Below are 13,921 nucleotides of genomic sequence, written 5' to 3'. Positions count from 1 at the left end.
CAGTTTTGCATACACTCTTATATGGTCAACCTCAAGAAGTAGATAATAAAGAAAATAAAATTATAGACTCTTTTAAATTTTATTCTACCCAATCTTGAGTCATCATCAGTCTTGAGCGGTTTATATCTATCTGAAATATTAGTATTCACAAACAAAAGTAATATCTAAAATATTTAGTGAGAAAAGTAATAGTTAAAAAAAAAGTTTGTCATCATCAAAATCATATTTTAGGGATCTTGGATTGCAACACTCTTGATAAGCATATGTCACCTACTTGAGAGGAAACTTTCGTTGTGTATGACTCCCAAGTTACCTACCAAAGAAAAGAAATTTCCATTAACTGTCTTCAAACCGATAAAATTGAATTAGTTAGAGAAATTTTGCTAGTAACAATGCATACATAATCTAAATTAATTTCATGAAAACACCGTTCTAGAGAGAGAAGCTCCCGTTTGGTTCTAGAGAGAGAAAGTTCCTGTTTGAAATTTTTTTCAAATATTGTCATTACCGGTTTTTCCTCCTTGAATTTGGGAGGGAGGAAGGACATAGAGGCGGATTGCCGCCAGTCAACAGTGGCTTCGACTGGTAAATCATCTTCTGTAGGCGGAGTGGTTATGCATAACAAATCTGATCAAGGGTGGGAGTTATCTAGATATGACCGTGATGTAGAAGATATTCGTAGACGAAGATTGAAAGGTAAGTTAATCATCTCTGAAAATGTTGGCTTTCATTCAGAGAAGACTAAAGAGTTGTTGATGGAAAAGGAAAAAACATTCCTTTGATAGCTGGTAGCAAGACTCCATGAAATTTGAAATCGATTGGATTTTCTCCAGATAAATCTTTAGATCCTGATGCGTCATCTTCTTGTATAAAAATTAATGTGAATAGATTTTTGAATTCAAATGCAATCCTTGTTTATGATAGTAAGATAAATGCGAATTTGTCGGATCCAATTGACAAAAATATTCATAATAATATTGAGATAATAGAAGATCCTTTGGAGAATGCTGTGGTGAATAATGCATGTGTTGCGGTCCCGGTGTTTGAGAAAATGGATGAAAATATTGAAGAAGGTAACAAGTTGAATAATCCGTGGAGTAAAAAACCTTATATCAAGTTGAATTTCAATAAAGAGGATGTGGTATTATCCGAAGATGGGAAAGCTGTCAAGTTGGTTGAATCTGCTGAAATTTTGAGTGCTAAGAAATTAGAGCATTGACTTGTTGCTAAAGTTTTTGGCAAGGAACTTCCTTCCCATGAAGTTGCTTGGGAGTTGAGAAGACAATGGGCTCTATTTGGGCAATTCCACTTTACAACCTTAGGAATGGGTTGGTATTTATGCTCTTTCAAGTCATTGGAGGCAATGGAAGGAGTGATATCTGGAGGGCCTTGGTTTGTTAATGGCCACATTGTGGGAATGGAAAGATGGGCAATTGATTTTTCTCCTAGCTCAACGAAAGGACTAACTTCTCCGATATGGATTAGAATGCCACAATTACCTCTTCAATGTTGGGATGAAAACAATGTGGCTATGATTACTTCTATGATAGGTGTTCCCTTGATGTTGGATGGAAACAAGTTCCAATGGGGAAGGAGGGAGTTTGCTAGGTTTTGTGTTCGTGTGGAGCTAGACAAACCACTTCCCCTGGGTGTTTGGGTGGAAGGATTGGGTGGGAGATTCTTTCAAAAAGTTGAATACGAAAGAATTTCATCTTTTTGTTATGAAGGTGGCTTGATAGGGCATGATAAAAGCAAATGTAATAAGAGTAAAGTGGTGGAGAATAAAATTGTGGATACTTCTAGTACTCTAAGCCAAGGTAACAAAAAACATGATAAGGAGATGAAAGATAGTTATGGTCCATGGGTCCATGCAAACTATAGAAGAAACAAAATGCTTAACAGGGAAATGCCCAAGCTGAGACCAATTCAGGAAAAAGCATAAATGAAGTATCAAAGCAAAATGAATAATGTTCTTGTTGAAGAATTTCAATTGATCAAAGACAAAGAAACTTTCGGTATTAATGAAGAACTACATAGCAATGCTAGCAATCAGTTGCTAGAAGAAGGGAAAATCATATCAGAGGAAGATAACTGTAATGCTATATCTGCATTACAAGATGAATGTGACAACACAGCTGGGAAGATGAATGAAGAAATTTTGAATGCCAAGGTATTAAAATCTACTAATAACTCTACTCCTATACATGTGCCCAGCATGTTTTAAGCTTTAAGTGATAATGTGGAACCAAATTTATGTTCTGAGAAGGATAATAAAAATTTTGTGAAGGGAAGTAAAGGTGATATTCAAAATATAAATGAGAGGGAAAGCTACAGTATGCAGGTAATTGAAAACTCAGAAATGATTGAAAATAAGGAGATAGGGGGTCACACTGAAGGAAACAAAGTCAAACATGCCAAGGAGCTGAAATCTCTCAGGCCAATAAAACTACTACCTCGGGGTAGAACTGTGGATGGAAATGGTAGAATAAAAGTGGGGGATCACCCCCATTGGTTGATCAATGAATTCCATAGCTTTTTGGAATTGTAGAGGGGCCAATAAGAAGGAAGCCTCTCTCTATTTGAAAGATTTTTTTAAAGATTATAATGTATTTTTTGTTGGTCTGATAGAGACAAAAATCTCTGTACTGGACAAATTATCTTTCCAAAAAATGTTTGGAGTGGATTGGGATTTCCATATTTTCCCTTCAGCTGGCATGTTAGGTGGAATCATGGAAATGTGGAGATCAGACAATGCTTCTTTTTCTATTTTAAAGACTTCTGAGCAATGTATAGTTGGAGATTTGGAAGTATTTAACAAGGGAACCTGGATGGTTTCCATGGTCGACGGGAGTAGGGATGTTATGAAAAGGAAGGAATTATGGGATTGTCCTCAAGAAGTATCACATAGGAAGGTTCCATCTGTGATAGGAGGAGACTTTAACTATATTTTGGCCCAAGAGGATAAAAAAGGAGGAAGTACATTTTCTCTCAAGGTTCAAAAGATATGATAAATTTCATGAATCTCAATGATTTTCATGAAATTGGAGTGGTTGGTCCAAGATATACTTGGTACAATAACAAAAGTGGAGGAGCAAGAAATTTTAGAGAGATTGGATAGATTCCTGTTGAATTGTTATGCTTTGGAAAAAATTCAATTGGTGGTTGAAAGGCATATTGCTAGAATAGCATCTGATCATTGCCCGGTTATCCTAAAAATATTTGAGCCAGTTGAGAAGAAAAAGAAGATTTTAAAGTTTGAGAATGTATGGTGTACTTTCATGCTTCTTCAAGTATTATTTAAAAAGTTTAAAGAAAATCCTTTATGGGAGATGAAATGCAAATTTTAAATATTAAATGCAAAAGAACCTTGAAGGAGTTGTTCTTTTGGAGCAAAGCTAAAATGAAATATTTCTTACTTCTTAAGGAAGTGTTGAAAAAAGAGATTTTGAATATTCAAGAAGAGGAGGCGGTAGAAGGTGGGTTAAGTGAAGAAAAGTTGGAATCATTGATAAGAAAGGTGGGAGAACTTAATGTTCATCTTGGTAGATTAAATAATTGGTGGAGGAAAAGAGCCAAGGTAAAGTGGATAGAAGAAGGGGATTCAAATTCTAAATAATTTCATGCATTTCCAAATGCAAGGAGAAACAGCAATTGGATCAACCATGATAAAGAAGCTAATGGGATCTTGGTGGATGACCCGAAGGAGATTGAAGACATTTTTCTGAAATTTTTCAAATCAAAATGGAGGAGTAGGGAATGTTCCCTACTGAGTTGGCCGGCTGATGCTAGTGTGTTGGATGATGATGATAAAACATCTCTGAATGCAGATTTTAACAATTTAGAAATTCTGAATGTAATAAAAAATTTGGGAGAGAATGTAGCACTAGGTTATGATGGTATAACCTTTTCTTTCTTCAAATTTTATTGGAATATAGTGGGAGAAGATGTATGCAAGGCAATAAATAAATTCCTTTCTTCGGGCAAGCTCTGTGAAGAATGGAAAGCGACATTGGTTGTGCTGATTCCAAAGGTCAAAAATCTAGTATCTCCTTCAGGATATAGACCAATAAGCCTTTGCAACTCCATTTACAAAATTGCAACTAAAGTACTATTGAATAGGATGCTGTTCATAATTCATAAAGTGATTTCAGAAGAACAAGTTTCATTTGTCAAAGGGAGAACAATTTTAGACCATTTACTCTTGGCTCAAGAAGTTTGTAACAAAATCAGGTGGTCTAAAGCTAGAGAAGGTTATTTGGCCATCAAGATAGACATGGAACAAGCATATGACATCATGTGTTGGGAGACTTTGAAGCAAATGTTGATTATATTGGGTTTTCCAAATAAATTCTCAGATTTATTGATGGAATGTGTGAAGAACCCGGTGTTCTCTATAATGATCAATGGGAGCATCTCTACTTGGATAACGAGAAAATCTGGATTTTGGCAAGGATGCCCTCTATCTCCCTTATTATTTATTATTTGTTCACAATTATTATCTAACTCTTTCTTGGATAGAAGCTTGGATATTTGTGTTAAAGTATCACAAAATGCAAGGAAGATTTCTTACCTATTATATGCAGACGACATTCTTCTCTTCTCGGATGCAAAAATGAAGAACATCAATGTATTAAAGAGGTTGATTCATAACTATTGGTATTGGACCGGTCAGAAGGTAAATCTCCAAAAATCCTCTATTTTAATGCGGAAGAATATAGGGAGAAGAAAGAAGAAACGGATTGCTAAAATACTCAACATGAAAGTACATGATGAAATGGAGAATTTGGGTATTAAATTAGCTTTGAGGAGATTGATAAAAATAGATTTTCAAAATCTATTGGATAAAGCTTCTAAAAAACTCTATGTTTGGGGTAATAGATTTATCTCAATGGCGGGAAGAATAACATTATTAAAGAATGTTTTTCTTACTCTTCCCTTATTTTCTTCTTCTCACACCATTGTTCCTTTGAGCATTTTAAAAGAGTTTGACAAGGCAAGTAGAAATTATTTGTGGAATAAACATGATGGGTCACATGGATTTCATTATATGGCATGGGATACTTTATGCAAACCTAAAGAATAAGGAGGCTTGGGTCTTTTTTCAGCCGTCTCTAGAGTGGGTTCTCTTAGAGCAAGATTTGCTTGGAACCTACTTGATAGTCCAAACTCTTTGCTCAATAGAAATATCAGGGATAAGTATGGTTCCTGCTGGTGGATGAATGAGGGGAGAAAATGTTCTTCAAATACGTGGAAAATTTTGATGAATGGATGGAGTTCTCCTAAGGGGATCTTAAGATGGAACATAGCCAATGGATCATTGATTGATATTCAAAAGGATGTATAGATACTTGATAAAAGCCTTGATAGATGGCCGACATTTGTAACCAATTGGGAAGAGGATAATATAAATCTCAACTCTTTTATAGTTAATGGAACTTGGGATGTGCCAAAAATTTCCCATTTTTTTGGGGAAGAACTCATAAATCTGATCACTAAAGTTGATATTCTACAGAATTTGGAGGAAGACATGTTGGATCTTAAACTCAAGTTATCTGGCAAAACGGTCTTTGGTCTTTCCTATGCAGCCAAATTTTCTGATATGATGCAAGTAGAAAGGTATCATTGGTTTTTCAAACTGAAGCTTAATCCGAGGGTTGAAATGTTTGTATGGAGATTATGTATGAATGCAATTCCAACTTCATATTTTCTATTTTCTAGAAGATTAGGTTATTCTAACCTTTGCCCAAGAGGTTGTATAGAAGTGGAGAATATTGATCATTGCATCGCAACTTGTCCGAAACTGCTAAAGGTTATTAGACTACTGAATTCATTGGGATTTCCTATTCCTTGCTTCAGATCTTTCCTGGAGTGCTGGAACAAACTAAAGGATAAAGCGGTAAGAGATACTTTCTTGCCTATAATTTACTTTATTTTGCTTTTTCATTCATGGCTGAATAGGAATAAAGAAAAACATGGAAATGTGGAAGAAAGTAATGTCACTATTGCCTCTAAAGTCATAAGTTTTATGGCTTCTTCTCATAAAGGCAATACCATATTGGGCAACTGGGGTACTAATCAGTTTTCTAGACTGATAAATTTTTGGTACCCTCCTCCACCCAATTGGTTGAAAATAAATATTGATGGATACTTACACAAGTCTAGCAAAGATAGAATTGGAGGAGTTATAAGATATTGCAAAGGCAGATTTCTGATGGCTTTTGGATGTGGATTTGTTCATTGGGACAGCGCTCAGGTTGAGCTATTGGCTTTTAAATCCTTGAGAAAATTTATTCAAAATGGATGCTTGAGGCAAATGGTATCATTATAGAGGGAGATAACTTAAATGTTATCAAATTTCTCCATAATTTGTACAGCTCACCGAAGAAGAGGAGAAATGATCAAATAAATGAAGACCTTCTTTTCATGAAGAATTTCAGCAATGTTATTTTTAGATTTGTGAATAGAAATTTTAATAAGTTAGATAATTATTGTGCTAACTTAGCTTGTGAATACAACTTCTTATGGGATGTAATTAGTGATAATAATATTCCTCCTTCATTTGTTCTTTTATTGAAGGAGGAATGTGATAGTTTGCTTTGATGTATTAGTTTCTTTCTAGGAATCTTAATGCAATTTTGCATTTCTTCAAAAAAAAAAAATAATGCATACATAAGTATCTAATAAGCCATCCAGCTCATCCCTATAACTGCTGATGCTACTTGCTGGAAACTACTTAACGAACTCATGGGTCCACCTACATAAGCATAGAAAAGAAAATTAATTTATGTTAACTAAGGCAAAATGAAATAAATTAAAAATTAATGCCTGATAAAATAGAATACATATATCCAACACTAAGGCCATCCAAGCTAACATGTTGCAGGACATGAAGTGTAGAATGTCTGACATTTAGTCGCTCCCAACACCAAATCTGAAGCAAATTAATACATCCTTCAATATTTTCCCTCTTTTCTTTGTTCCTTTAGCAAGTTCTCTATATAAGTGAGCTAGTATAATTTCCCCTGAAAATACGTGCTGAATAAATCCAAGTCTTCTAGTAATGGCAGGAGCCTCAAATAAATATCACAACTGAAAGTGTCTGGCAAAAGGTAAGATCCATCAAGAAGAGAATGTATGCTCAAATATGCAGCCAAAAATCAAGCTCAATCAAGGCTAGATATGAATCCTTGTAGAAGGTACAACATAGCCATTTCAATGGTAAGCATGTTTTAGCTTGTGTATGTTCCATCCTGAACTTTGAAGAGACCCATGGATTGAATGGATTATAATACACAACATCCTGCAGCGGGTGTTGGCCTGGTAGATCATCATAATAATCAGGCAAAGTCAGCTATATTCTTCCAGCACCTGTAACACTTTTGCCAACCAACGTTGGGCCATCTATATGAAGACACAATATTAGAGCAACATCCCATAATTTAATGCTCATCTCACCTATAGGAAAGTGAAATGAGTTTGTCTATGGGGACTAATGCTCCACCAAAGCTGGCAGTAGATTATGATCTTTCCTGATGTATTGTAGCTAACTCACATAATCCAATCCTAACATCTAAATTCCTTCCATAAATCTCAGATAATTTATTGGCCAGTCGTGTACCATAAGTAGTTATGAGGTAGCTTGTAAAACTATTCTCTGTATGTTTGAAAGATTGAAAGTAAAAAAAAAAAAAAAACACTACATGAATATAGGATGTACTTAATATTTTAAGATAGATCCCATACTTCATATGGATGGGCAACTCTAAGTGATCCATGTAGTGAGGCAATGGTGGGATGTAGGTCAACCAACAAAGCTTGCTGAGCTTCAACCCCCTGTGCCACTGCTTGTTTTATTATCCACTTATGTATAGTTCGTTGATATTCTACCATTAGAACTGCAAGTTGAATAAAAAAGGTTTGTTAGTTGCCAATGTATATGATAGAGGAAAAACATTAAAGATTGAAAATTTTAATTTGTGTAAGTCAAACAGATGGCAAAATGGAATACAAAGATTCATTTTCAACATAAATAAACCAATTATTCCCATATTGAAGTTTCAAAAATTCCAAAATATTCAAAATATAATACACAAATTTGTGTGTATATAATGTCTTACAATTTTACAAAATATTTTTTAAAAACTTACTTTATTCCTCATAAAATTACTAATAAAATTCTATAATTCAAGTGTTAAATAATTAAAAAAAACAACAATTGGAGAAGTACCACAATTAAATATATTGCAAATTATATATTTTTATGTTAACATAAAACCACATTTCAATCAATGAAGAGAAAATATTAATGCATCATATATGAAAAATAAATTGAGCATTTAACTTTATATGGAAAACTCTAATAACCACGACAAATTATTGCATTTACTTTGAGAAATGACGAATGCAAATATTTCAGAGACTAAAAAATTTAAAATAAATAAAATAATTTTTAAATTAATTTCTATCTAATCTGTGTAATGATAATTTAACATTTCTTTTCTAAGTTCTAATGTTCATGAATAGATAGAGTTATTATTTTCATTTTAAAAAAATAATAGTGAGTGATTGAATTCAAAAATTGAGTAATTATATTTATGAGTTTAATAAGCCAATTTTAAAGGATGATAATCAAATATACGATTATGTTTAATCAATAATAATCATATTCTTAAAAACTATGATTTCATCAATATTATAAAAATTTATTATTAGGTAATTAAACTTTGATTATGATATATTTCAAAATTCTTCTACATTTTATTTAAAAAAGAAATACATAAATATTAATTAATTATCATATTGCACTCATCTAGCAATAAATTTACACATTTAAACTTAATGAACAATCTAATTGAATAGTAGTAACACAATTAAATCAAACCAACTAAATAAAACGAATGAAGTCAACATAGAAATCTCAAATCACTTGAACAATACAATGAAGTTCAACATCCAACAAACTAGTGTGGACAATATATTACGAAACTCTAATAGTACAACCAAACTGTAGTGCACTTTTTCCCTAAATATATTTTACAACATGACTAAAACATGACATAACTAGACCTTCATGAGTACATCAACATAATTGCAACATAAGTACCTGGTCATTATTTTTATGAACAATTTGCACAGTGTGTAGGGCAAGTTGCTTTTGTTTACCCAATTATATGTTAGTAACTATAAAACCCTACTACTTTGCTACCTTGGTTCATTCATTGCGTTTATGTATCATGCCGACTTGGACTTGCCAAAACTCTTTCTAAAGATTGTTGGGCTTAAGGGGTACAAACCAATTGCAGGAACATGAATTGGCCAGTACTGCTTATCTGGTATTGTGTGAAATGCATCTGAATAATTCATATTAAAGTTATTCATCGTGTAGTGCTCAGAAACATAATCCATATGACTTAGCCTTACCGATGCAGTAGAGTTAATTACATAGGCAAATGGCATATGATATATAACACTCCTTATACAACTACACAGACTATTTGCACCTAGGGTAATGTCCACACGATAAGATCTAGATTACGTATTGAACACTTAAAACTCACGCATGTTAATCTATGTAGGTTCTAGAATTCTTCTAGCATCATTCTTAAGTTTTTGCAAGTTCGCCTGCACTTGTGGGAAGAAGATGTTGTTACTTTGGTGTTCTTCAATAGATATCATTTCTAGTTAAAATATCCGAACAACATTATAACAAATTATTATAATGAGATCCTGCACTAGTAACCCAAACTCACCCTTTAATATGCCACTAAATACTTCAACTGCATTAGTTTTCACAATTCTTAAGTTTTTGCAAGTTCTGGCTTTATTTTGATTATGCCTACCATGTTTTGATTGAATATTTCAGGATCATCAGTATTACCTACTGTATACATCTTCTAGCATAGAAACATGTCATCAGCAACTCCCATTTATCAGATAGATTTCTTAAAATTCTCACGCAGGTGTCTAAGATAGTGACAGTGTGCTGCACTTAGGAATATGTCCCTATAGCCACAGATCAAGCTAGCATGCTGATTAGATATGGCATAAAGATCACTTTAACTCCCAATAGATAAGACTAAATTATGAAGCACACTAAGAAATAAAATCTAAGACTAATTTCACTCTAACTCCATAATATTGAAAGCTAATGGGAAATGGTCATTATTTGCATCAAGGACAACAACAATGAGTAATGTTCTCCAATATTTACCTAGTAATAAAGTCCCATCAAGGTTTAGGATAGGACAGAAAAATCCCGAACCATTGATAGATGGGTGGAAAGCCCAAAATAACCTCTGGAATCTATGTGTAATGGAGGATTAGATTTTATAAATTGTTCATGGCATAGCTGCAATAATAGCTTTAATGGATAAATTCAATGATTGATAAGAGTCCTCCCAACTATCAAACATTGCCTTAATAGCCTTTTGACATGCATCCCATGCATTCATGCATAAAACTTTAATTTTGAACTTTTGCCTTGACTCTTCTAATTATCTCTCTCAGTTTTATATCCATTTCCTTCCTTATGGTAGTAATAATGAAAAAGTTAATGAATTGTAAGTTATATTGTCTATTACCCACTTAAACAATAGGATTCATACATCTATATTTCCCTTGGATGGTAGCTATTTTCCATACCCCACACAAAAGCTTGCTTAGGCTAGCATGCTTACCAATGACACTTAGCCGTCAAATTATCATGTTGTCTACATAAAATGGTGAATTTCTATCTCTTTGAGGAAACCACCAAAAATTGAACATTATTTCCTATGGACTAACCTTGTACGGAAAATTTTAGTTCTGATTTTTGTCGAAAGCATATATTCTCTACTAATTCATTTAGAATGATAAATTCATTATTCAGTATGCAAAAAAAGTATTACTGTCAGATGCAACCTCTGCATTCCACTGATGGGTACTCCAAGGAATCTCAGCATAGTCATTATTAGCTATCATGCCCTTCTCTCTATTTCTAGTCTTTACATAATAACCATGAATAATCTCATTATTAATAATTAGATCATGAACCATATCATCAAATTCTTCATCCACATCATCACTTGAACCACTACTCATTATCTCATACCCTTCACCAATTTTAAGAGTTGATGATCTCACATCACTGACTTTAAAAATATAAGAAGAATAGTAACGTGTTAAAGGACTAGGTAAATTAATTTTGTATGAGTTTTGGTTGGATCTATTTTGTACTTGCATAATATTAAATAATGAGTAATAATAAATTAGTACAAGTAACATAATTAACACTTTATTCAACTAGTAACATACTGAACGTTTACATTTGGCATTACCAAGGGCCTTTCCGTGAAATCTTGAATCTCTTCTCTATGGTCAAGTGCAAATGAATCTCAAATTTAAGATGAAAGATCTATGTCAAAATTACTATATACTAGAATTTTCTCAACCTCCTCAAATAGAATCAAAACATTAGCAACAACTAATGACGATGCAAATTTATAAGCTTCATCATCCTCATCCTTTTAGGCGATGAATTGGTTCCCCAATGGAAAATGACCCACAACGGTTGTAGTGAATTTTGATGGATCATACTTGAGTGCTCTAAGAACCCTATCCTTTAATTGCTTCAAAGTTGACTTCTATGGAACTTGTAAGGGGCGATAGTTATCACAAGTATATATAGGCAAAAAATTTCCATCTAAAGTTAACTTTCCTTTGTATAACAACATAAAAGATCAAGGTCAAGCACTCATTTTAAATATCTAAATTTACAAATGAATAATGGGAATGCTAAATTTGTTTTATCGGGACAAACATTAAATTAAATTCATCTCAAGAAGGTCAACTATTTTGTCACAAAATTAAGAATTTCATCATATAGTTATAACTTTTAAAAAATAGTTAAAAACTATAATTAATTTATGTTTTTTCAATAAAATATTATGGGCAAAAGGTTAGTAAAAACAACTCACATAATTTGGTTATATAACTACATAATTTTAAAAAATACTATTTGAAAACTAATTTTTAAGAAGTTTGCTATTTGTAAACAAAGTTATATAAATACATTATTTTAGACAATCGTTAAGATCATTTTACCTGCAATAAAACTCATATGTTTTTTACATTTTTATGATCATTATTACATGGGGAGTCTATTTTAATTTGTCTTTATTTGGAGAAATTATTTGGTGCAGAATCTAAACATAGCGCTACATCCGAACTCCAATTAAAATTAGACATATGTATTTTTTTATTTGTATATTATCTTTGCTTTATGTCTTGATTGCCCGACCAACCCGACTAACCCACTTTTTTTTTTACTTTTTAAACGTCGGGGTATAGGGTTTGCACCTCATTTTAAGAAAAAATATGTGAAAGCTCCCAAATCAAAATTTTTAGGACTTCTGATTCCTACTCAGAAAGAAAAAAACATATGAACTCTGCAATATTACCAGAGATTGAATGTTATGGAATAGCTGATGGTTTCAACTTATCGATAAATTCTAACCTCGTTGTCATAGGTTGTTCTAAAGGTTTCTAATGTTGTGTAGAAATAAGGACTTAAATACTAACTTTGGAAACTTTGCAATATGCTATTGTGCTTTTTCGATGAATTTGTTTATTTGTTCTTGTTTCACTTGCACTACATTCACTGAACTTTTATTATCCTGCTAATGTGTGCTTGATGCGCTTTTGCTAATAATGAACGATTGCTATGATATTGTTCTAATTTTTATGTTATCACTTCGCTTTTGAAATATGGTACTTTTGGTAAATTTTCACTTCGCTTTTTTCCTAATTTTACACTCCGTGTTTAATGTGATTATGTTGCACTTTTGATGTGCTTTCATTGTATTTTTATTGCACTTTGACTACCTTTTTTATATGTCTTCATTGTGCTTTTGTTACACTTTTGCTAAGTTTTTGATGAGCTTTTTTCTCTTTATAGGTTGCGTATAAAGATGAGAAAGAAGCATATGATGCTTACTGCACTTATGCCCATAATAGTGGCTTTAGGGTGTGTAAGGATCATCATATTTACTGGATAAATTCTAAAAAATTAAAATCCAAGGGCTTTTTTATATTCAAAATCTAGTTTAAAGAAGGGATTCGATCTAAATTTCCAAAATAAATATATAAAATAAGAGACCAAAATGGGTTGTCCATCTTTGGTCAGGTTTGTAGGTGATGAAGCTAAAAATTGGATTGTGAAAAAAATTATTGAATCCCACAATCATGAACTGGCTAGGACAGAAGACCAGCACATTTTGAAATCATGTAGGAATATTGATGATGAGAAAGCTTAGTTCTAAAATGAAAGACCGAAGCTGGGATTAGAACCGTTTATGCATTCTACTACCTCGTAGGAGAAGTTAGAGGTATCAAAAATGTTGGATTCTCTAAGAAGGATGGATACAACTTCATTAAAAAGGGAAAAGAGCAAAGATTAAATTTTGGGACACTAATTCTTGATTAAATTATTTCAAGATCATCAAGTTGATGACAACATGTTTGCATGAGACGTCCAAATTGATGAGTTTGATAGATTGTTAAATTTTTCTTAGGTTGATGGGATGGGTAGGTTTGATTATGTCTATTTTGGAGAAGTGATAATTTTTTATACTAGCTATAAGCAACATAAATATAATTTAGTTTATGCCCCTTTGTCAATGTAAATAATCATTGGCAGAATAATTTATTAGGGGTGGCCTTTTTGTCAAAACATGGTTATTTAGAACATATGTATGAATAATGGGCGAAAAACATCCAATAACAATATTTATTAATTAGGACTAGGAAATGGTTAGGGCCATTGAAGTTGCACTGCCCCATACTCGTTAGAGACTATGCCACTATTGGGTTTTTCAATAGCAACAACAAAGTCAGAGGAATCTTCTATAGATGTTTGATCAAGTGTGACTGTGGGGAGGAGTTT

At 32.8% G+C, this 13,921-nt stretch overlaps 1 protein-coding gene across 1 annotated transcript; it reads left to right on the top strand.

The window, feature by feature from the left end:
• The first annotated feature begins 1,324 nt into the window (after positions 1 to 1,324).
• On the top strand, positions 1,325 to 1,942 carry LOC110112360. Its single transcript, XM_020844556.1, has one exon. The coding sequence runs from the start codon at positions 1,325 to 1,327 to the stop codon at positions 1,940 to 1,942; it is 618 nt and encodes a 205-aa protein (XP_020700215.1).
• Positions 1,943 to 13,921: the final 11,979 nt, after the last annotated feature.

This window comes from Dendrobium catenatum, unplaced genomic scaffold (assembly GCF_001605985.2).
Source record: "Dendrobium catenatum unplaced genomic scaffold, ASM160598v2 fragScaff_scaffold_621, whole genome shotgun sequence".
Lineage (NCBI taxonomy): Eukaryota > Viridiplantae > Streptophyta > Magnoliopsida > Asparagales > Orchidaceae > Dendrobium > Dendrobium catenatum.
The sequence above is the reverse complement of the archived record's forward strand: the minus strand, read 5'-3'. Positions and strand labels throughout refer to the sequence as shown.